At 55.3% G+C, this 23,443-nt stretch overlaps 1 protein-coding gene across 1 annotated transcript; it reads left to right on the forward strand.

The window, feature by feature from the left end:
• The first annotated feature begins 58 nt into the window (after nucleotides 1–58).
• On the forward strand, nucleotides 59–22,619 carry ARSG (arylsulfatase G). Its single transcript, XM_058817378.1, has 11 exons — nucleotides 59–352; nucleotides 651–838; nucleotides 1,634–1,681; nucleotides 1,760–1,871; nucleotides 2,111–2,248; nucleotides 5,136–5,326; nucleotides 6,586–6,666; nucleotides 11,304–11,412; nucleotides 16,118–16,238; nucleotides 21,422–21,512; nucleotides 22,168–22,619. Exons 1-11 carry the CDS (start codon nucleotides 150–152, stop codon nucleotides 22,485–22,487), a joined length of 1,602 nt encoding a protein of 533 aa, XP_058673361.1. The 5' UTR covers nucleotides 59–149; the 3' UTR covers nucleotides 22,488–22,619.
• Nucleotides 22,620–23,443: the final 824 nt, after the last annotated feature.

Consider the following 23,443-nt stretch of genomic DNA (forward strand, 5'->3'; position numbering starts at 1 on the left):
CCAGACCCCAGCCCTGCTCCAGCCCCACAGAGCAGCTGAGGAGGGGCAGAGCCCCTGGAAGGCTCAGCTGCATCCACAGGGACACAGCAGGGGCAGTTTGGGGAAGACCAGCGGTGCTGCAGCGCGGGCGGGAGGGGACGTGTGGCACCATGGGGACACCACTCCTGTCCCTGTGGGCAGTGCTGGTGCCCACCCTGGTGCTGGTGGGACTCTGGGCTCCCTGTGTGGTGAGCAGGCAGCCCAACTTCATCGTCATCCTGGCTGATGATGTGGGCTGGGGGGATCTGGGCGCCAACTGGGCAGAGACGAAGGAGACGCCGCATTTGGATCAGTTGGCTGCTGAAGGAACAAGGTAATGTCTGTCCCCCTCCCTGCCCTCACCCTGCACCCCTGGCTACTCTGCCCTGCAGCACAGGGGAATTCAGCCCTGTGGGACTGGCAGGTGAGGGGGTTTTGTTGCTGTGGGTTTGGGTGCATGGGGAGGGCAGCCAGAGCCTGGCACACTGGGGTGCAGATCCATCCATCCCTGCTGGAGCCTTCCTCTGCCACTCCTCACCCTCATCCCCAGAGCAAAAGGGGGAGCATCCAGGGGAGCAGGGAGGGGCAGGGCACACAGGATCTCGTGAGCTGAAGGGTTTTTCGTTTTGCAGGTTCGTGGATTTCCACTCAGCTGCCTCCACGTGCTCCCCGTCCCGCGCCTCGCTGCTCACAGGGCGCCTGGGGCTGCGCAACGGGGTCACCCACAACTTCGCCATCTCCTCTCTCGGGGGCCTCCCCCGCAACGAGACCACCCTGGCCGAGGTCCTGAGGGAGGCTGGCTACAGCACAGGGGCCATAGGTAATGCCCAGAGTGCCAGGGGCACTGGGGAGGTGCCAGGGTGAAATGGTGGCACCCAGAGTGCCAGGGGGTGCCAGGGTGAAATGCTGGCAGTGAAAGGGAAACCTAAAGGATCACGTGAGGGAGATTTCACACATCCCCCTTGCATTTTGCAATGCCAGGCTTAAAATCTTCCTTTTCAAGGGTGCTGCCGGAAATCCAGACTTCTCAGTTTAATCTCTCATTGCTTTATCTCCCGAGGAATGTGCTGGGTGTTCCTTAGCAAACAGGATTGGCTCTGCCATCCTGCATCCCACACCATGGGCAGTGCTGCTGGCCTGGTGGCTTTGGGTGCCCTCCTGTCACTGTGGGTCCCCCTCAGCCTGCACAAACCCTTTGCATCTGCAGCTCCTGCTGTTGTTCTGGCAGAAATTCCCTCTGTTTCTTCATTCCCCCCCAGGTTTTGCAGTTTTCCCTCTTGGATCAGCACGTTTGGTGGGAGCAAGCACGTGCTGGAGGTCAGAGGATGAAGCTGGGTTTAGGGAGGGCTGAGGGAGCTGTCTGCAGAACACAAACACATGAAAGAGCCTTTTAAGGCTGGAAACACTCGCTTTGCACAGCCAGGAGATACCTTATGCGTTTTTTCTGGGTTTTCTGCAAAAATAGACAGCATTCTGGAATGGCAGCCAGCACAAACAAGGGACCTTCCTTGTAGCTTGATTAAAGCCCCCAGCGCTGTGGGCACCTTGTGGGTGAGGGCTGCTGGTGGCCAGGGCTGTGTCACCCCTGAAATGATGCTCTGTGGCTTTCCTGCAGGCAAGTGGCACCTGGGACACCACGGCCACCATCACCCCACCTCCCGTGGTAAGGGCTGTGCCAGGGGCACGGGCTGAGGGCCCTGTGGCCACCTGGACCCTGCTGACCCCCTCACTGTCCTCTCAGGCTTCGACTACTACTATGGGATCCCCTACAGCCACGACATGGGCTGCACAGACACCCCTGGCTACAACCTGCCCCCCTGCCCGCCCTGCCCAGGGCACAGCGCCGCTGCCAGGTACGGGCACGGGGCTCCAGGGCTGGCACGGGGAGATGGGTGTCTGCAGCAGTGTCCCCAGCCCTGAGGGCTGCCCTTGTGGTCACCTCCCCTCACACTCTGTGCCCCCAGTTTCCCCCTGCAGTCTGGGAGCCCCCCATGCCATGGGGACATTGGCATCACTCCCCTTGTTCTCCCTCCCTTGAAGCCAGGGGATCAGCCAGGCTCTGTGACAAGCCTGGGGTGGTTTTCCCCAGCAGGGTGGTGAGGAAGGACTGTTACACAGAGGTTGCCCTGCCTCTCATGGAGAACATCACCATCGTCCAGCAGCCCGTGGAGCTCGGCAGCCTGGCCAGGCGCTATGCAGAGGAGGCAGAGAGGTTCATCCAGAGGGCCAGGTGAGGCCACCCACTGTCCCCTGTGTGTCCCCTTACCTAGGAGAGCTCCTGGGGCACTGCAGGGCTCCTCTGCATCACCCTGGTGCAGTGCCAGGGGAGATGGGTGCTGCCCCATGGTTCAGATTTGGGGTGCCCGTGGCTTGGCTTCCTGCTGGAGGAGGCACTCAGGCTCTTTGGTGTCCTCTAAAGGGTTGTGTGTTTTTAAAACATCGTTTTTGGAGAAAGTCAAAGCTTTGAGTGGGGCTGTGCCTCCTTCCTGGGGGAAATGTGAAGGATGTCACGGTCTGTCCATCCCTGCATCCCTGTGGATGGGGTGGCAATGGGGTGCTGGAGGTGCCTCCATGGGTGTGAAGTGCTGGCAGGCGCTGAGTGGTGTCAGGGTGGGTCCAGAACAGCACCCAGAGGTGTTTGCACACTCCCTGTATGAGAGATTGGATCCGTTTTGGGGATAAAGCACCCTGGGCTCCCGGATCTGCCTCCCCCGGCTCAGAGCACAGGAGGTGCCCGCCTCTGATTGTCCCCGAGGAGCAAAGTGGCTCCTCCAGCGAGGCCCCCGAGCCCTGCTGACGGGTTGTGTAATTTTAATCCCCATTATTGGCGGATTACGAGCTGTGACTTTGCAAAACGCCTCCCTGCAGAGCGAGGAGAGGAAGCGCTGCCGGGCAGCCCTGCCCGAGCCCATCCCTGCCCGCATCCCGGGATAACAGGCACGGGAAAGGTTTGTGTGAAACAGGGGCTGGACAGGGAGCAGCACAGGGGAAAATGGCTCTCTATAAAACTGGGCGCTGTTTTGTTGCATAAAACCTGTATTTGTCCCTTTGGATAGCGAGGATTGGCTGTGGGGTGGCTTGGCCACATTTGGGATGCTGAGGGTACCCAGGCTCTGGGCTGTGGGGCAGCACCAACCCCTTCTCCTGCCAAACCCCAGCCCTCTCTGTGGCTGTGAAACCGAGTGTGTAAGCTCGGGGTTAATAGCAAAACTCCCAGAAATGCTGAGGGGTTATCTGTGTTCATGGAGAACAGGATTAGGCAGGTGCCTGCCTTTTCTTCTCTTCCCTGATGGCTTATTTCAGTTTTCCCCTGCCCCTGCTTATTCCAGTTTTCCCTTGCCTGCCTGGCCACATTTGGGATGCTGAGGATACCCAGGCTTTGGGCTGTGGGGCAGCACCAACCTCTTCTCCTGCCAAACCCCCACCCTCTGGGCTGCCTTGGCTCTCTGTGGCTGTGAAACCACGTGTGTAAGCTCCGGGTTAATAGAGAAAACCTTTAAACTCCCAGAAGTGTGTTGAGGTTATCTGTGCTCATGGAGAACAGGATTAGGCAGGTGCCTGCCTTTTCTTCCCTTCCCTTTGATGGCTGATTCCAGTTTTCCCCTGCCTGACTCATTCATTACAGGGCAACAAAAGAACTCCGGATTTGCCATCTCGGTGTTTTTTTAACCAGCCGAGGTTGAGCAATTTGTGACAGTGAGACGTGGCACAGGCGAGCGTGGGAGCAAAAGTCAGGGACTGCTGTCTTCAGTTATTGATTAAACGTTTGCCTGATCTTCAGGATAATTCTGAGGTGTCTGAGTGGCAAACGAGGGGGATGAGCACCACAGCCGCGAGTCCCTCTGGATGCTGGAGCCAGGAGAAGCAGCTTTCCCTGCTCGGGGGGCTCTGGCATCCCTTGGGAAGAGCTCTCACAGTGGCTGTTTGCAAGGGGCACATGAGCTCTCCTGACCCCCACGTCCTGCAGGGATGGGCAGGGTGCCAGGGGGACACAGGGGAGATGGGTGTGAACACCATGGACACCCCAAATCTGAACCCCATGGCTCACATTTGGGGTGTCCATGGCTTGGCGTCCTGCTGGAGGAGGAGGCCCTGAGGCTCTTCTGGTGTCCTTTAAAGGGTTGTGTGTTTTTAAAATATCAATTTTGGGGAAAGTTGGAGTGGGGGTTTTGAGAAAACCCTTCCTGGGGCTCCAGTCCCCAGCAGCTCCAGGCAGGATGGGGGCTTGGCTTGGTGTCCATGGCTTGGCTTCCTGCTGGAGGAGAAGGCACTGAGGCTCTTCTGGTGTCCTCTAAAGGGGTGTATATTTTTAAAACCATAATTTTTGAGGGAAGTCGGAGTGGGGATTTTGAGAAAACCCTTCCTGGGGCTCCAGCCCCCTCAGCTCCAGGCAGGATGGAGTTTTTTATTTTTTCGCTCATTTTGCAGGCCAGGTGGGTGCCGGGCAGAGGAAGGAAGCGCAGCCACGCACTGGGCAGGGCTGGCAGGAGGCAGAGATGGGGCCGGGCCCGTGCACAGCCCTGGATCCGGCCCCTCCTCGCTGCTGCCATCCCACCCTTCCCCTCCGAGCTCCCTGAGGAAGAGCAGGCTCGTTGGAGCAGATAAATATAGCTGTAAACAAGCAAACAGGACGTGTCCTGTGCTGCTGCAGGGCAGAGCATGGCGGTGGACGTGCTGCAGGATGGTGGCACTGCCCAGGCCGTGCTGGGCTGTGTGGGGGCCCTGCTGTGCCACATCCTGTGCCCACAGTGCCACCAGGCCGGGCACCTGCTGGGGAGGGGGAAAAAGGGACAAAATGGGCCCTCAGAGAGGGGAGGGAGGTGTGTGGGTGCAGCAGCGAGGAGCGTTTGGAGATGGAGATGGAGGAAAATCCACCCCAAATGGGGGCACAATTGACAGCAGGGGGACAGTGGGGAGAGGTTTAAGCAGCAGCAGGGGAGAAATGGCTCAGCTCAGCTTCCTCCCTGTAAGGAGATGGATGTCTGGAGCTGGGTGATGTACATGGGGTGGTTTTCCCCCAAGGAGCAGGAGTGGAAGGGTTTGTGTCCCCAGGCTCAGCAGTGCCACCACTCCAGTGACCCTAAAGGCTGAACGCTCTGTGTCTGTGCCCTGTGCAGTGCCAAAGGACAGCCCTTCTTCCTGTACCTGGCCCTGGCCCATATGCACGTCCCGCTGGTGCCCCCGCCGCCCCCCGGCCCGGGCAGGGGCATCTATGGAGCCTCTCTGGGGGAGATGGATGCGCTGGTGGCACGGGTGAAGGAGGCGGCAGACAGCCTGGGCAGGGGCAGCACGCTGCTCTGGTTCACAGGTACTGAGGGGAATGGCCTGGGGGCTGTGGGGCTCTCCGAGCCTGAGAGGAGCGGAGAAAAGAATGATGGAGACAATTCTGATCTCACTCGCTGCTCCTGTGTTGTGCCAAAGGGGGGTGACACTGGCGGCTGCACCTGGAGGTGGGGGCAGGATATGTGTTTGTCCCCTGCCCTCCGTGTCCCCTGCCCTTGGTGTCCCCCACCCTTGTTGCCCCCTGCCCTCAATGTCCCCCTGCCCTGGATGCTCCCACTGCTCTGTGGGTGGGGAGTGGTCCCACCGTGGGGCTGGGTGGGGGTCCCAGGCTGCCGTGCCCACCCTGCCACGGTGCCCACCCTGCCACAGTGCCCGCCCTGCCACGGTGCCCGCCCTGCCACGGTGCCCGCCCTGCCACCCCCCTCCGCCTGCGGGGCTGCAGTGGCAGGGCCGTGACTAATTAAGGCACAAATCCTCGTTCGTTAAGAAGCCCAAATCCGCTCTGAGTCCCGAGCAGCCTCCCTAATGAGGATGTCTCGCTGCTGATGACAGGAACCGCTCGGCCGCTCATTAACACCCGGAGCTGGTGGCACCGAGCCCCCCCTGCCCTGCCCTGGCTGCCCTGGCTGCCCTCCAGCCCCTGCAAACAAACTGCAAAACACCAAAACCCATCAGCCCTGCAAACAAACTGCAAAACACCAAAACCCATCAGCCCTGCAAACAAACTGCAATAACCAAAACCCATCAGCCCTGCAAACAAACTGCAAAACACCAAAACCCATCAGCCCTGCAAACAAACTGCAAAACACCAAAACCCATCAGCCCTGCAAACAAACTGCAATAACCAAAACCCATCAGCCCTGCAAACAAACTGCAAAACACCAAAACCCATCAGCCCTGCAAACAAACTGCAATAACCAAAACCCATCAGCCCTGCAAACAAACTGCAAAAACACCAAAACCCATCAGCCCTGCAAACAAACTGCAAAAACACCAAAACCCATCAGCCCTGCAAACAAACTGCAAAACACCAAAACCCATCAGCCCTGCAAACAAACTGCAAAACACCAAAACCCATCAGCCCTGCAAACAAACTGCAAAACACCAAAACCCTTTAGCCCTGCAAACAAACTGCAAAACGCCAAAATCCTTCAACTCCCCGTGGGGAGGCATCACAGGGGTGGCAGAGAGGGATGCAAGGGTCACTTGTCCTTGCCTACCCCACACTGTGGGTGTCCCCTGTGGTCCTGTTGTCGCTCATGGGGACATTTCTTTCTCTTGCAGGTGACAATGGCCCCTGGGCACAGAAGTGTGAGCTGGCAGGACGCCTGGGGCCATTCGTGGGTGCCTGGCAGAGGCAGAGAGGTAACCTGGCAGCGTGGGGGGGGTCCCAGTGCCAGGGGCACAGGGGGGTCCCAAATGCAGGGGCACAGGGGGAGCTGCTCCACAAAGCCCTCACTGCCCACCAAGGGGACACGGGCATCATTCCATCCATGCCAGCCTCTCCCTGGGTGCTCCACAAAGCCCTCACTGCCCACCAAGGGGACACGGGCATCATTCCATCCATGCCAGCCTCTCCCTGGCTGCTGCCCTTGGCTTGAACGCACCCCAGCACTCTTTTATTTCTTTCAAACAGCCAAATTTCCCCCAAAACTGCTGTGGAGAGTGGGTTGGGTCCCCATAACCCCGGAGCTTGGGGTGGGTGTGCTGGTTTGCTGATGGGATGCTGGGATCTGCCCCATCAGGGTCTCACAGCCCCCAGAGCAGAGCACCCACCACCCTGCCCACACGCCGGGACTTGGCTTTTCTTTCACTCCACCGTTTTGTTTGGTTTAAATTTTGTTTTGTTTTGTTTTTTTTTTCACTCTTTCCTCCTTTTCCGGCCAAGCCATCTGCTCGGTGGGTTTATTTCAGCCGGGGCAGCCAGAAACATCCATGAGTCAGGCGCTTCCCACTTCTGCTTGTATTACGCGCTGTTACCGTGCCAGTCCCGGGGTCAGCACCGAGGCTCATCCTCCTCCTCCTCCTCTTCCTGACACCCTGGCCGCGCCACCGTGGCCATTCCCGGGGCAAACAGCGCTGGCTCTGTCCCATTCCCGGAGCCTTTCCTTCTCCTGGCCCTGGGGATGGAAGCGTAACCTCAATTCTGTAGTAAACAAACCCAACAAACCCCGCTGCCGGCCCCGGGCTGCTGCTCTTGAGCAACCCCCGGTCACAAGCCCGAGCAGATGGTGCAGAACAGGACGAGCAGAACTCAGACCACGGCCCCTTGCAGCCCCTGTGCCCTGCAGAGCCCCCGGCACGCAGGGAGGAACTGGGATTTAAATTTAAATTCCATTTTACGCATCCATTTTTTTATCTTGACTTTTTTTTTTTCTTTTTTGGTCAAATAATTAAACCACATATCCCTACATTATCCAAATCACTTATCACCAATACTTTCAATTAACCTTCCTCTATATTTCCTATTATCAAAACCCAGCTGTTGTCATCTGTCAGGATGGTGTTTTTAATGAGGCAGGTTTCCACAACCACCCCCAAACAAACACAGAATTTACCCCAGAACTTACCCTTCCCCCCCCAAAAAAAAACCCAAACACAAATACAAAACATGATACAAATCATCAACCAATCATCCACCAAATTTTATAAAAAGCATGAAGATGCCGACATGGCTGCCACACACCCCCAAGGACAAAAGGCTTAGTTTGACTTTACTGTCAGTTTTTGCTGGGTATAGACATGCAGGTATCCCCATGGGGCTGGCAGAGCGCTCTGAGCTGGCTGCAAACACCCCGGGGCCAGGGTGGGATGGAAATCCCTGCTCTGGTGCCTGCAGGACGTTTGCAGAGCCGGCCCGGGGATGCCAGGCTGGGCTGGCACTGCCAGGGATGCCAGGCTGGGATGCTCAGCCCTCCCAGCTCTGGGGATTGTTCCTGGGCAGGGAAAAGCCCCCGAGGGATGGGAGAGCAGGGGAAGACAGGCTGCTGCCTGGCTAAAAAAAAAAAAAAAAAAAATTAAAAATCTATTTATTTCTATATTTTTTCATGTGTTTCCATATGTTTCTATGTGTCTCTATATGTTTCTATGTTCCTATACATTCCTACATATTTCTTTATTTTTCTAACATGTTTCTATATGTTTCTAACACGTTTCTATACATTTCCAACACGTTACTACGTTTCTATAAGTTTCTAACATGTTTCTATACATTTCCAACACGTTACTACGTTTCTATAAGTTTCTAACATGTTTATATTTCTACATTTTTTATATTTCTAACACGTTTCTACATGTTTCTAACATATTTCTGCACATTTCTGTCATGTTTCTAACAGGTTTCTATATGTTTCCACGTTTTCTGCATGTTTCTATATGTTCCTACAGGTTTCTATAAGTTGCTAACATGCTTCTATGTGTTTCTAACATGTTTCTGTATGTTTCTACATGTTTATGCATTTCTACATGTTTATATGTTTCTAACATACATTTCCAACATGTTTATATACCTTTCCAACATGTTTCTGCATGTTTCTATGTGTTCCTACAGGTTTAAATATGTTTCTATCATATTTGTACACGTTTCTATATGTTTCTACATGTTTATGTGTTTCTAGACGTTTATGTGTTTCTAACATGTTTCTATATGTTTCTAACACGTTTCTATATGTTTCCAACATGTTTCTATACATTTCCAACATTTCTGCATGTTTCTACATGTTTCTACATGTTAATATGTTTCTGCGTGTTTCTACATGTTTCCTGTAGCTCCATCCTTTGTTTCAGGGTCCAGCCCTAAATTCCAGGGGTGTTTTCCACTGATTTCAGCTGGTCCCTGGAGCTGGGAGAGAGCAGCAGATCCGTGTGTGCTGCCCCTTCCTCTGTGCTTCCCACAACCCCCAAAACTCCTCTCCCACCTTGGGGTCAAAAATCCAGCAAGGGGAGGGATCCCGGGAGACAGAAAAACATTGAGGGGATGTGATGTTTTGGGGCAGGTTGGGGGAGCTGCAGAGCCGGTGTCCCCGTGCTGAGGACCTGCTGCGCGTGTGGTGGCACCAAGGTCTCCGTCCCACCACGGGAATGCACAGTTCAGCTTTCCTGGAGAGCCTGGAAAGTCCCCACAGCGGCAGCAGGGCTGCATCATCCCCGCTCTGCAGAAAATTCCCTGCTTGGCTTTGGGTGTTTCAGCCCTGTTTGATGTGACCTCATGCCAGGCTGCCCTGACCTGACCAGAGGTGCTGGGGTGTCTTGGTCAGGAAACATCCGTCTGATGTCCTTCCAGAGCCCCCTGACCATGCCTGGAAAAACCCTGCAGATGCACCCAGGAGCACGAGCCCTTTCATTTATGGGCAGAGATGGGGCTGGATATTAATTGCTGTGGTTTCCTGGGGTGTCTGGGGGAAACACCAAAATTTGGGTGGGGAATTTGGGAGTGTGCTGTCCTGGGCTGGTCCGATTGGCTGCTCAGCGCCCCAATTTTGGTGCTCAGCACCCCAGTTTTGGTGCTCAGAACTCTGGTTTTGGTGCTTAGCACCCCAATTTTGGGGCTCAGCACCCCCATTGTGGCGCTCAGAACCCCGATTTTGGGGCTCAGCACCCCGATTTTTGTGCTTAGCACCCCAATTTTTGTGCTCAGCACCCCAATTTTGGGGCTCAGCACCCCGATTTTTGTGCTTAGCACCCCAATTTTTGTGCTCAGCACCCCAATTTTGGGGCTCAGCACCCCGATTTTTGTGCTTAGCACCCCAATTTTTGTGCTCAGCACCCCAATTTTGGGGCTCAGCACCCCGATTTTTGTGCTTAGCACCCCAATTTTTGTGCTCAGCACCCCGATTTTGGTGCTCAGCACCCCGATTTTTGTGCTCAGCACCCCAATTTTGGGGCTCAGCACTCCGATTTTGGTGCTCAGCACCCCGATTTTTGTGCTCAGCACCCCGATTTTGGTGCTCAGCACCCCGATTTTGGGGCACCTGTGCCATTGGTGTGCAAGGCAGCGTTGCCTGGGGGCATGGACCAGCACCGGGCAGGGATGGGGAGGCCAGCAGGGTTGGGGACAGCTCTGGGGACAGCCCAGGGGCTCTCTTGGCCGTGCCCCCAGGAAATGGCTCGGGCCAGGCGCCGTTGCCATGTGCACGCTGAAAGGCAGCGCACAAAGGCTGCTCCTGGGACGTTTGTGAATCGCCTTGGGATTTTCTCTTTGCCCCATTCCCAACCCCTTCCCCCTCCAGCTGCCTGGGGCCCTTTGGGCTGCAGCCAGGGCTGAGGCTCTACAACCCCATTCCAGCCCTTTTGATATTGGTGCTCCCATTTCTGGGCTCATCACTCCAATTTTGGTGCTCAGCACCCTCAATTTTGGTGCTCATCACTCCAATTTTGGTGCTCAGCACCCCGATTTTGGTGCTCTGCATTCTGATTTTTGTGCTCAGCACCCCAATTTTGATGCTCACCACCCTGATTTTGGTGCTCAGAACTCTGATTTTTGTGCTCAGAACCCCCATTTTGGTGCTCAGCACTGCAGGTGGAGGGAGGGAGGCACTGGGCAGCATCTCAAACCCAAGGGCAGGGCAGAGCTTTGGGTGCTGTCAGGGAGAGGATGGATCAGGTTCATTAACTGAGGGTTATTAGCAGGATGGTGTTTCTAATGAGGTTTCCAGCAGCCAGGGGATGGGGAGCTGTTGGTGCTGAGCCCTGCAAGGCACAGAAGCCCCTGGAATAAATTCCTGCATTTCCTGCCTGCTCCATTCTCTCACCTGGCACCAAAGGGGATGGAAATGCGACAGCCCTGGCTGCTGCTGCATTTCTCATCACTCGCTGCAGCCAACACAAGCCAGTGCCCAGCTGGGACCCCTTTGAGCAGCTCCTGCTCCTCCCTTCCCTAACCCAGTGAATTCACCCTCCTTTGGGGTGATTCACACCATCCCTGCCTCTGAGCAGCTCCTGTCCATGGGGAGCTCCGTGCCCAGCGCCAGCAGGATGCTGAGCACTGCCCTGTTCTCCTGCAGGTGGGAGCTCAGCCAAGCAAACCACCTGGGAAGGAGGGCACAGGGTGCCAGCCCTGGCGTACTGGCCTGGCCGTGTCCCTGCTGGGAGGACCAGCCAGGCTCTCCTCAGGTAAGAGCCCCTCTGGGAACAGGGTGGCCCCATTTGGAGGAGTGGGAGCTCAGCACATCCCTCTGGGTGTCCAGAGTTGGGGGGCTCAGAGACCCTGGCACACTGCCCAGAACACCTGGGGATTTGATTTTGACCCATGGATCAAATTGCCAGCTTTGTATGAGGACCTGAAAGTCACACAGGTTTGAATAGTGTAATAATAAGATATTCACAGGGTGAAAATGTAGATTTTAGGATTTTTGGTATGGGGGTTATGGGGACAAGATGGAGCAATCAGGGCGTGTCTAGTCCTTCTTTCTTCTTCTTCTTCTTTTTCTTGTTCTTCTTCTTCTTCTTCTTCTTCTTTCTTCTTCTTCTTCTTCTTCTTCTTCTCCTTCTTCTTTCTTCTTCTTCTTCTTCTCCATTTTCTGCAGTGATGTTGGCACTTTGGGACTGGTTTAGAGCAGAAGTGCACTGTCTAACACAGGTGATAGGTATTGGGAAGTAGTTGTAAATATGTTATATTTAGAATAGAAGCTCACTGTCTAACATAGGTGATGGGTATTGGGAATTAAGTGTAAATATGTTATAGGTAGTTTGTAGTATAAAAAGACATAAAACTGCCTCAGAAGCAGTCAAAGTGCTCATGGCTTCCTTGCTGAGCAGATCTCGGCTGGGCAGAAAGAAAATTTTATAGATAAGAATTTGTAAACAGCCTCACAACTGAAAAGTGAAGAGTCCAAACTCGTTGTTCACTTGCACAGACTGAAGCAGAGACATCCTGCACATCTCAGAGCAGCAAATGTCAACAGCCAACCCAAAAGGAGGGACACCCCATCCCCACGCTGCCCCCCAGGCCATCACCTGGACGTTGGCAGCTCTGGTTATGCCCTGCCTTGTGCCAGGCTGTACTTTTGTCCTCTCCAAGCCTGAATGCCTCAGCTGAGAGGAGCTGAAAGGGCTTTTTGTGAGGCTGGAGGGCTGGGGCTCGCAGCCACCAGGGCTCCGTGTGCTCCTGGATAATTAACAAATGATGATGATGATGATGTTCTCGGTGCCCAGCACGGAGAAGGGGCGGCTCTGCGGTCTGTGAATGGTTTTGTGCGAGAAGGGAGTGGTTGTGAGGAGAGGAGTCCCTGCAGGAGGGCAGGGGAGGGTCTGTGCTGCCCCTCTCCCTGCAGCATCTGCAGCCTTTCATGTGCCAGCTGCACCCCTTCATGTGCCCAGCATTTGCACCCCTCCATGTGCCAGCTGCACCCCCTCATGTGCCCAACATCTGCACCCCTCCATGTGCCAGCTGCACCCCTTCATGTGCCCAGCATCTGCACCCCTTCATGTGCCAGCTGCACCCCTCCATGTGCCCAGCATCTGCACCCCTCCATGTGCCAGCTGCACCCCTCCATGTGCCAGCTGCACCCCTTCATGTGCCAGCTGCACCCCTCCATGTGCCAGCTGCACCCCTTCATGTGCCCAGCATCTGCACCCCTTCATGTGCCCAACATCTGCACCCCTCCATGTGCCAGCTGCACCCCTTCATGTGCCCAGCATCTGCACCCCTCCATGTGCCCAGCATCTGCACCCCTCCATGTGCCAGCTGCACCCCTCCATGTGCCAGCTGCACCCCCTCATGTGCCAGCTGCACCCCTTCATGTGCCCTGTGCCAGCTGCACCCCTTCATGTGCCCAGCATCTGCACCCCTCCATGTGCCAGCTGCACCCCTCATGTGCCAGCTGCACCCCTCCATGTGCCCAGCATCTGCACCCCTTCATGTGCCAGCTGCTCCCCTCCATGTGCCAGCTGCACCCATCCTTACAGCCCTCCTGGGCAGCAGGTGTGGGCACAGCCTGGGGGAATGTGTGGGGCAGGGTGGGGGGAATGTCCCTGCGCATCCCCGATGGGTGCCCACGGTGCTGGGGTCGGGCTGGGGGAGTTTGGGGTTAGTGGGCATTGGGATGTCCTGTCCCCTTTCATCCTTGAGGCACACAGGGTGGTGAGCTTTGGGGTCACTGGGAATTGGGATGTCCTGCCCCCATTCATCCCTGATGGGTCCCCATGGGGCTGGGGTCACACTGGGAGGGTTTGGGAATTAGGATGTCCTGTCCCCTTTCATCCTTGAATCACGGAGTGCTGGGGCTGAGGGGTTGCTGGCTGTTGGGAAAGAACGTCCCAGCTGCTGGGAGCAGGTCCTGGCTGGTGGGCCCTGGGGCAGTGCTGGGTGTTCCCAGCTCCCTGGGATGAGCTGCAGACCTCGTTCCACAGCCCCAGGGCAGCTCTGGAGCTGCTGTTTGCAGGCAGGGGAAGCTCTGAGCCAGAACTGAGTCACTGGAGCCTGGTGAGGGGATGGGGAGCACGTAGTACCCATGGCTTCATCTCCAAACCCCTGGGCTGTGGGGCAGAGCTGTGGGGCTGTGGCTTCATCTCCAAACCCCTGGGCTGTGGGGCAGAGCTGTGGGGCTGTGGCTTCATCTCCAAAGCCCTGGGCTGTGGGGCAGAGCTGTGGGGCTGTGGCTTCATCTCCAAAGCCCTGGGCTGTGGGGCAGAGCTGTGGGGCTGTGGCTTCATCTCCAAAGCCGTGGGCTGTGGGGCAGAGCTGTGGGGCTGTGGCTTCATCTCCAAAGCCCTGGGCTGTGGGGCAGAGCTGTGGGGCTGTGGCTTCATCTCCAAAGCCCTGGGCTGTGGGGCAGAGCTGTGGGGCTGTGGCTTCATCTCCAAACCCCTGGGCTGTGGGGCAGAGCTGTGGGGCTGTGGCTTCATCTCCAAACCCCTGGGCTGTGGGGCAGAGCTGTGGGGCAGTGTGTGCAGGATCAGTGCCCATCATGTCCCATCCCCCTGGCCCTGCCTCCAAGCCCAGGAATTGTGATTATCTGCTCCAAGATCTGATCTGCTGCATTTCCCAGCTCCAGTCTGGCAGGTTGGACAGCTGGGAAGCTGGAAATGCAGCAGAGGCAGGTGCAGCACTCCGGGTGCTTGGGGCAGTCACTCCAGGCTCTGTGGGAGTCACAGGAGTCACATTCAGGAGGCTGGCACTGCCACGGGGCCATGCCCAGCTGTGCAGGAGGCTGCTGTGGCATTGCCATAGAGCCATGCCAGCTGTGCAGGGTGCTGTGGCACTGCCACGGGGCCATGCCCAGCTGTGCAGGGGGGTGCTCTGGCATCAGGAAGGGGCACCCCCTCTTTGGGAGCAGCGCAGAACCAGATTAGGGCATGTGAGAGTGATGGGTCATGCTCAGCAAAGTGTCACCATGAGGTGGGACGGGGAGTGTGGAGGGACACAGAGGGACACAGAGGTGCCCGCAGGACTGGTGGCTTTTCCCTGGGGACAGCCCCACAGGGACACTGAACCCCCTCAGCTGATGGGCAGGGAGTGAAGCAGGAGGGGCTGGGAGCCCTGAGCACTCAGAGGGATCCCCAGGAAAAACCAGGGCAGGGCAGGGCCTCTCCCATCTGCAGGGATCTCCTCCTCCCCTGGGGTTATGGAAACACCTGGCTGGGGCACAGAGGCTGCTCAGTGGCTCCATGAGCACAGGGGTGAGCGAGGGTGAGCGTGCCCCGGGGCCAGGGAGCTGCAGCCAGCGCAGCAACGCTGATGCCTCAGCCCAGACCAGCACCTGCACGCTGGGCTCTGCACAAAACTGCCCCAAAACTGCCTCGTCTGCTCTTCTTAGTGATGGTTAATTATGGTCAGAGCCACCCAGCGTGCTCCTGCCCTGCCCCAGCCCGAAGTAGGGCAGGGAAGAAGTAGGTCAGGAGGGTGCTGAGGAGGAGATTGCACCATCCTGGCTGTGCTGGCAGCTGGGCTGGGCTGGGGTGTGGGCAGAGCTGCTGCAGCCCAGGCAGAGCAGGGTTCTGCTGGAGCTCAGCACATCCCTCTGGGTGTCCAGAGCTGGGGGGCTCAGAGACCCCGGCACGCTGCCCAGAACACCTGGGGATTTGATTTTGACCCTTGCAGCAAGTTACCCCCTTTGTATGAGGACGTGAAAGTCACACAGGCTTGAATGGTATAATAACAAAATGATCACAGGGTGAAAATGTAGATTTTAGGATTTTTGGTATGAGGTTATGGGGACAAGATGGAGGGATCTGGGTGTGTCCAGCCTTTCTCCTTCTTCTTCTTGTTCTCCATTTTCTGCAGTGATGTTGGCACTTTGGGATTGGTTTAGAGTAGAAGCTCACTGTCTAACACAGGTGATGGGTATTGGGGATTAAGTGTAAATATGTTATATGTAGTTTGTAGTATAAAAGGACAACACAAAGAGCACCTGTGGCTGCCCTGCTGAGCAGATCTCGGCTGGGCAGAAAGAAAATTTTATAGATAAGAATTAATAAACAACCTCAAGACCGAAAAGCGAAGAGTCCAAACTCGTTCTTCAGTTGCATGGGCTGAAGCAGAGACATCCTGCACATCTCAGGGCAGCAATTAACAACCAAAACCCGAGACCTGGGCACCAGGGGCTGCTGGCACTGGCCTGGAGACCCCAGGGTGGCACTTTCTGCAGAGGGTGACCAACCTGCTGCTGCCTTCCTACTGCCCAGGGCTTCAGTGCCCTGCTCCCCCTGCCCCTGCCCACAGCCTGGCTCAGTCTGGGGGTGGCAGGGCTGTGGGGCCAGGGCCAGGGCTGGGTTCAGCCTTTCCAGCTGCTGGGATCTCTCCTGGGAGGGATGAGGTTGGGGGGACCCTCCAGGGATGCTCACTCCTCGCTCTGATGGCTGTCCCTTCTGTCCCCAGCATCCTGGACATCTTCCCCACGCTGGTGGCCCTGGCTGGGGCAGCACTGCCCCCAAACAGGCGCTTTGATGGCTTGGATGTGTCCCCAGTTCTCTTTGGCTGGTCGGATGTGGGGCACAAGGTAAGGCAGAGCCACCCCTGGTGTCACCCCCCCCCCGGCAGCAGGTGAAACAGGTGAGTGGTGCCTTGGTTTGAACAGCCAGGTGTGTGCTGAGGAGGGCAGAAATGGGAATTTCCACTTCTTTGAAATGGAAAATGCAAAACCCATCCCTCTGAATTATGATAATTTTGAAATTAAGGGGCTCTCAGGCAAAGATATGGGATCAGGAATAACAGTTCTTTATTAGGGAAATTAAAAATACAAATGTAATAGTACAAAAAAGAAACAAGAAACCCTTGACAGAGTGAGACCATGCCCTGCCCCCTGTGTGTCAGGGGGTGTCCCAGCCCCATCCCATGGGGGCTCAGCCCTCCTGCAGTGCCAGCTGTGGCTCTGCTGCAGCAGGGATCCTGCACAAGGGGGGAGTTTTCCTCTGCAGCTCCAGGGCTGCTGCAGATGGGCCTGGGCTCCCTCTGGCCATGCAGGGCAGCACAAAGCTGCTCCTCTGGCAATGCAGGGGGCAGAGGCTGCTGGGGTGCCCCAAAGCTCAGATTGGATCCAGGTAGGAATGCTTGGCTCCTCCCCTGGGCGGGGCATCTCCCCATGGGATGCTGGGATTGGATCAGCCCTGCAGGGGCACTCAGTGGCCCAAAAGGGCTTTGGGTTAATGAAAATTGTTTTGTGCTTTGTTCACAAACCTGGATCAGAGGTGGAAATGCCTCTGCCTGCAGCTTGGCACCTTCCTGTGCCTCAGAGCTGTGTCTGTGACCTGACAATGCACACACAATTCTGTCATTTGTATCAATAAATCCCCCCTCTAGCAAACCACCCATCACTTCAAACACTGCCCCCTGAACCTGACCATGAACTTAAACTTCTTTGACCAATTTTCAAGCCCATCCCTTCTAGGAATCTCACTAATCCTCATCTCAATGGCATTCCCAGCTCTGCTACTACCATCCCTAGACAACTGATGAATTACTGACCGACTCTCAACCCTCCAGCTATGGTTCATTAACCTAGTTACAAAACAACTAATAATGCCCCTAGACAAAAAAGGACCCAGGGACTCCAGCTGGGATGCCCAGCACAGCACCTGCCTGACCCCAAAAGGAGCATCAGGGTGGGCAAGGGCAGCTTCAGGGCTTCAAACTTGGTTATCCCCATTTATTTATTGCACCACAAAAAGACACAACAAACTTGTGTCTTGATCAAACAGATCAAACACAAACAAACACAAAATTCGTTCATCAGGACAGCCCACCCCATATCCCACAGCTCCTTTCACCCCAAAAAACACAGTTTGCAGGACAAGCAGGGTGACCACACATTTGTCTCGGAGCTCACGGGATTTTTTCAGAACCAACAACAAAAACAAAGAAAAAAGAAAAGTGGCTTCAATAGCAGTCCCGTGGATAAACCCTGATTTTGCTTTTAAAGTACACCCTCTGCAAGCGCTGTGAGCCAGCTCCCAGCGGGATCCTGGATTTGTTTCGGTGTCCATCAGGGGTTTGGTATTTGCTTTGTATTTATGGAACCCTCTGCTGAACTGGGAGATGGAGCAGGGAAGGGGATGGGATGGGGCCAGCACGCTCTGCTCTGCTCTGCTCCTCAGATTAACCCTGCTGGGAGCAGGGCACTGGGGCTGCTGGGAGCAATGGCTTGCTGGGAATGAGCCTTTCCTGGGAATGAGATTTTCCTGGGAGCAATGGTTTGCTGGGAATGATGGTTTGCTGGTAGTAGTGGTTTTTTGGGAGTGATGGTTTGCTGGGAGCAATGGTTTGCTGATAGTGTTTTTTTGGGAGTGATGGTTTTCTGAGAGCAGTGGTTTACTGGGAATGATGGTTTGCTGGAAATGAGGTTTTCCTGGGAGTAATGGTTTGTTGGGAGCAATGGGAGCAATGGTTTGCTGATAGTGGTGGCTCATTGGGAATGATTGTTTGCTGGGAGCAATGGCTTACTGGGAATGAGGTTTTCCTGGGAGCAATGGTTTGCTGATAGTGGTGGTTTTTTGGGAATGATGGTTTGCTGATAGTGGTGTTGTTTTGGGAGTGATGGTTTGCTGGGTGCAATGGTTTGCTGGGAACAAGACTTTCCTGAGAGCAATGGTTTGCTGGGAATGATGCTTTGCTGATAGTGGTGTTGTTTTCAGGAATGATGGTTTTTTGGGAGCAATAGTTTGCTGGGAATGATGCTTTGCTGATAGTGATGGTTTATTGGGAATGATGGTTTGCTGGGAGCAGTGGTTTACTGGGAATGATGGTTTGCTGGGAGCAATGGTTTGCTGGGAGCAGTGGTTTACTGGGAATGATGATTTGCTGGGAGCAATGGTTTTCTGGGTGTCAGTGTGCAACCATTGCTGTGTGAGTCTCCCCCCAAGGGCTGGGATCACTCTGCCATGGGGTGGGCTGCCCTCAGAGGGTCCCAGAGCCCCGTGGGGTGGGGGAGCAGCCGTGTCCCCCTCCTGTCCCCTCGTGTCCCATCCCCTGCCCGTGAGCGGCCGGCAGTGACCCCGCGCAGGGTTTGCCCTGACACAAATCCTCCTGAAAGCAGCTCCGTGCTCACTCCAGTGCCCAATTTCCACACTTTGCTAATTGGGGTGGCTGGAGCTCCCCGTGTGGGCTGTCCCAGTGTCCCAGCCTGTGCTTGCTGCTGGCACGGGCGGCAATGGGGCTGGGGTGACACCGAGCTCCTGCTGAGAGCAAGGGCTGTTGGCAGGAGAAATAAACCACATCCTCCAAGGAGCACCGAGGGTACCAGGGCTGTAAATCCCCCTGTCCATCAGCTCAGTGTGAATAGCCCAGAGCACCAAGTTCAAGCAATGAATTTTCAGCAGAGAAAAGGCTTCCCCCCCACCCCTGCTTCTCTATTTTTTTATTTATTAAAATAATAGACATGGATTATTGGAAGAATTCCAGATCTGGGAATATTTCTTGAATCAAAACAAGCTCCTTAATTATGCAGTAAATTATAACAAATTTTCAAGTGTGGGGTTTTAAGAGGTTTAGCAACGTGGTTGTTTGTAGGAAGGGAGATTTGAGTGCCCTTGGCAGCATCCCAGCTGTGCTGTTAAAGGTGCAGGCAAAGCTTTGAGGCTGGAGACAGATTAATTGGTTCAGCTCCTGGTCCCTTGGCTTCACAGGGCCTTGAATATTTGCTGATTCCTGCTTTGGAGCTCTTTTATCCTGCCCAAGGAGTGTCAGCACCAGGCTCACACTGCACCACCTCCTCCTCTTCACACCCTTCTTACTTTTCCCCAAAAAACACAAAAAGATCCAACCAAATTACAAAAGATGATTTTATAACAAATAACTTACCTTACAACTGAGAGCAATAAAAGAAAGTGAGAGCATTTGGAGATTACCCCCTACCCTGAATCCTGGCATTTCTTGGATGAGGTTCCAACCAGCCCCATGTGAGACAGTGGCTACATCCAGACCAGGCAGCATGGGATGGACACCTTGGGGTGCCTGGGATGGACACCTTGGGGTGCCTGGGATGCCTGGGATGGACATTTTGGGGTGCCCAGGGTGCCAGGAATTCCCTGTGCCAGGCAGGGTGGGGTGGATATCTTGGGGTGCCCATTGATGTTCCATTCTGGACAATGTGGGATGGACATTTTGGGGTGCCCAGGGTGCCAGGAATTCTCTGTGCCAGGCAGTGTGGGATGGATATCTAGGGGTGCCCATTGGTGCTCTGTTCTGGACAACATGGCATGGACTTCTCTGGGTGCCTGGAATTCCCTGTGCCAGGCAGGGTGGGATGCACACCTCGGGGTGCCCAGGGTGCCAGGAATTCCCTGTGCCACACCTCGGGGTGCCCAGGGTGCTCCCTGAGGGGCAGGGCTCCATGCCGGGCACCTGCTCAGGCACTGCTGCACTCATCAGCTGTGAGTGCTGTTACTAAACTTGGCACTGCAGCTGCCTACAACTCCAGCAGATGTTTCTAATTTTTCAGCACAGTGGAAATTTCTTGAATCACTTTTTAAACTCAAATCCCAGGGAGGAAACCTCAAGTGACTCATCCCTCAGCGAAGCTCTGGCTCCGCGGCAGATGTTATCGGAGAGAGGAGCTGCTGGAGCGTCCAGCTCACTTGTCTCCTCACTCCCCAGAGCCAGAGCAGCCCTCCTGTGTGGATCAAGTGTCCTAAATACCAAAGGGGAGAGATCTGAGCCTCCCCTCCCTCCTTGCCTCGCTGCTCACCCCGTTCCTGGCTGTTGCCAGGGAAGGGAGCCCCTGCACAGCGGGGTGAGTCAGACGGACGGAGGGATGTGGGAGGGATGTTCCAGCACCTCACCTTCCCCTCTGCTCCATGAGCTCACCCTCAGCTCGTGGCTGCCTGCTGGCTCCAGCCTGGGGCTCGGCTCCCTTGGATGTCCCCACTGCTGGCTGAGCTGGGAGCACCCAGGGAGGCGCTGGGTGCACCTGAGACCACCCTGGTTAACAAATAATTTAGTGATGGTTGGACAAGGGGGAATGGTTTTAGAGTAAAAGATGGAGATTTAGATTGGGTGTTAGGAAAAAATTCTTAATTTTAAGGGTGGGGAGGCCCTGGCACAGGTTATGCCAAGAAGCTGTGGCTGCCCCATCCCTGGAAGTGTCCAAGGCCAGGTTGGATGGAGCTTGGAGCAGCCCAGGACAGTGGAAAGTGTCCCTGCCCATGGGCTTTGGGGTCCCTTCCAACCCAAACCATTCTGTGATTTTATGATAATCTACCCTGCTCTGCTGAAAGCCCCAGAGCCTTTGTGATCCCTTTCCTGCCACAAAACTGGGAGGTAAATTCAGAGGGTCCTGCGGGGCCAGGAAAGTCCAAGGGAGATGTTGGTGTTTCCTGGGGCCCTTCTGCCATCATCCCACTGTGGTGGTTTCAGTTTGAAACTGGGCAGAAACACCAATTTCCTGTAGTGGTTTCAGTTCACCAGTTTGAGATTTCCCAGTCAATGCACCAATTAATGTGGTGGGTTCAGTGTTGGCTAAATTCAGCATTATTTACTCATTTTCTTGCTGCGACACAGAATCAGGAGAAGGCAAAGCAGCTTCAGCACTCACAGCTCTGCTGTTGCTCAGAGTCCAGGGCCTCAATGATGGCTGTGAATGTGTCCAGGGGTGGGATGTGGCTCGTGTGGGCAGGGAGTGGATTTCATGGGGCACGTTTTCCCTGCCATGGGCTGACAGGAACTGTCCTTGTCCTGTCCCTCCCGCAGGTTCTGCTGCACCCCAACAGCGGCGCGGCGGGGAAGGTGGGCGAGGTCGAGGCGCTGCGGCTGCATCAGTACAAGGCCTTCTACACCACAGGTACTGCATCCCTGCCAGAGGGTCTGAAGTGTAGGGAAAGGCTTCTGGAATTCTCAGATCCCTGCAGATGCAGGTGAAAACCAGCTCAGGTTAATTCAGACCCGAGGATGTGCTGAGCTGTGTCTGCAGGGTGGTGCTGCAGCCTGGGGCAGTGTGACCGTGCTCACAGGGGTCTGAGGGTGAGGGAAGAGATGAGGATCTGACTCCATGTTTCAGGAGGCTGATTTATTATTTTATTACATATATTACATTAAAGCTATACTAAAAGAATAGAAGAAAGGATTTCATCAGAAGGTTAGAAAGGAAAGAATAATAACAAAGGTTTGTGGCTCGGGCCCTGTGTCCAAGCCAGCTGACTGTGATTGGCCATTAATTAGAAACAACCAGATGAGACCAATCACAGATGCACCTGTTGCATTCCACAGCAGCAGATAACCATTGTTTGCATTTTGTTCCTGAGGCCTCTCAGCTTCTCAGGAGGAAAAATCCTAAGGAAAGGATTTTTCATGAAAAGATGTGTGTGACAGGATTGGTCTCGGGAATAGGAGCTGGGATGGGGTGGGAATGAATGGGCCATCCTGGGTGGTGGGTGAGGAATACAGAGGTGATCCCTGGACCTCTGTGACTCCAGGTTTTTCTCCCATTTCCTCCCCAGGAGGGGCCTTGGCCTGTGATGGCAGCACTGGGCCGGCACAGCAGCACCACCCACCCCTCATTTTCAACCTGGCCCGAGACATCCAGGAGCAGGAGCCTCTGGATGTGGCCTCCAGGGAGTACCAGGCAGTGCTGCCTGCCATCAGCAGGGCTTATGCCCAAGCCCTGCAGGACATTGCAGCAGACAATGTCTCAGTTGCAGACTATTCCCAGGATCCAGCTGCAATTCCCTGCTGCAACGTGCAGCACGTGGGCTGCCGGTGCCACGGGGCCACACGGGATCCCCACGTGGAAAGCACAACACCCTGGCTTTGTCTTTAGGCAAATAATTGCTCAGGCTGCTCCTTTCCCAAGGGTGGTGTCTGTGAAATCCAGGCTGGAGGTGGGATGGAGGCTGTGGTTCCCTTTGCTCCGTGCTGGGCGGAGGGAGGTGAGCTGGGTGTGGGTCTGGGGGAGCACACAGAGGGTCCCCTTTGAAGGCTTTTTGTAGGGCTCTGTATCTGGGAAAGAGAGAACTCTTGGATTAAAATTACCTTCTGTGAGAGTTGACTTTGGGAGAGGATTCCTCTGGGAAATTTGCTTGGTTTTCCTCTAAACAGAAACAGGAACCTTGCAGGAGCAGCTGTGGAGCACAAGGCAGGGGAGGATGGACAATCAGCCCTTCTGCTGCACAGACCCTGCAGGCTTGGTGGCTGCAGAGGGAAAATTCCTGGCTGGCACGAGGGGAATGCTCTGGGAAGGGAGCAGCTGCCCCTCAGCTGCCTGCTGGGGTTCTTCAGAGGGGTCATGGCAGGACCCAGCTGGCTGTGGAGGGAAGGAAGGGGGTCCTGGGCTGTCCTTGGGGGCTGCCATCCATGTGGGAAGGATGCTCAGCTTGTCCTGCCAGGGGGGAGCTCAGGACTGTGCTGGGACATCCAAGGGTTTGGGAGAGAACTGGGGCTGTCCCCAGCAGCTCTCAGCAAAGAGAGGGGTGCAACTGGGGGGTTTTGGGGGGGTTTTGGGAGGTCAGGGTTCCTGCTCTGGGGTCTCCCAGCAGATCAGGGCTCCAGGCAGAGGAGCTGCTGCCCATCCCAGTGCAGGCACAGATGGAGTGGAACAGCTCCTGTGGGGCCATTCCTGGGCAGGTGCAAAGGCCTGGGGAGCTGCAAAGGCAGAGATGAAGGTGCAACTGAAACCTGAGAAACCACTGGGATTTCTCAGCAGCTGAGTGAGGGTGTTCTGAAACCATTCTGGATTCTGATTTACACACCCAGATCTTTCTTTGGCACTAAGAGGAC

This window comes from Ammospiza caudacuta, chromosome 19 (assembly GCF_027887145.1).
Source record: "Ammospiza caudacuta isolate bAmmCau1 chromosome 19, bAmmCau1.pri, whole genome shotgun sequence".
Lineage (NCBI taxonomy): Eukaryota > Metazoa > Chordata > Aves > Passeriformes > Passerellidae > Ammospiza > Ammospiza caudacuta.

Bases quoted from the DNA above. Each gene is read 5' to 3' on its own strand.
- ARSG (XM_058817378.1), top strand. From the start codon at position 150: ATGGGGACACCACTCCTGTCCCTGTGGGCAGTGCTGGTGCCCACCCTG. The intron at 353-650 runs GTAATGTCTGTC...TTCGTTTTGCAG, and splicing joins TTGGCTGCTGAAGGAACAAG to GTTCGTGGATTTCCACTCAG. The intron at 1,872-2,110 runs GTACGGGCACGG...TTTCCCCAGCAG, and splicing joins GGGCACAGCGCCGCTGCCAG to GGTGGTGAGGAAGGACTGTT.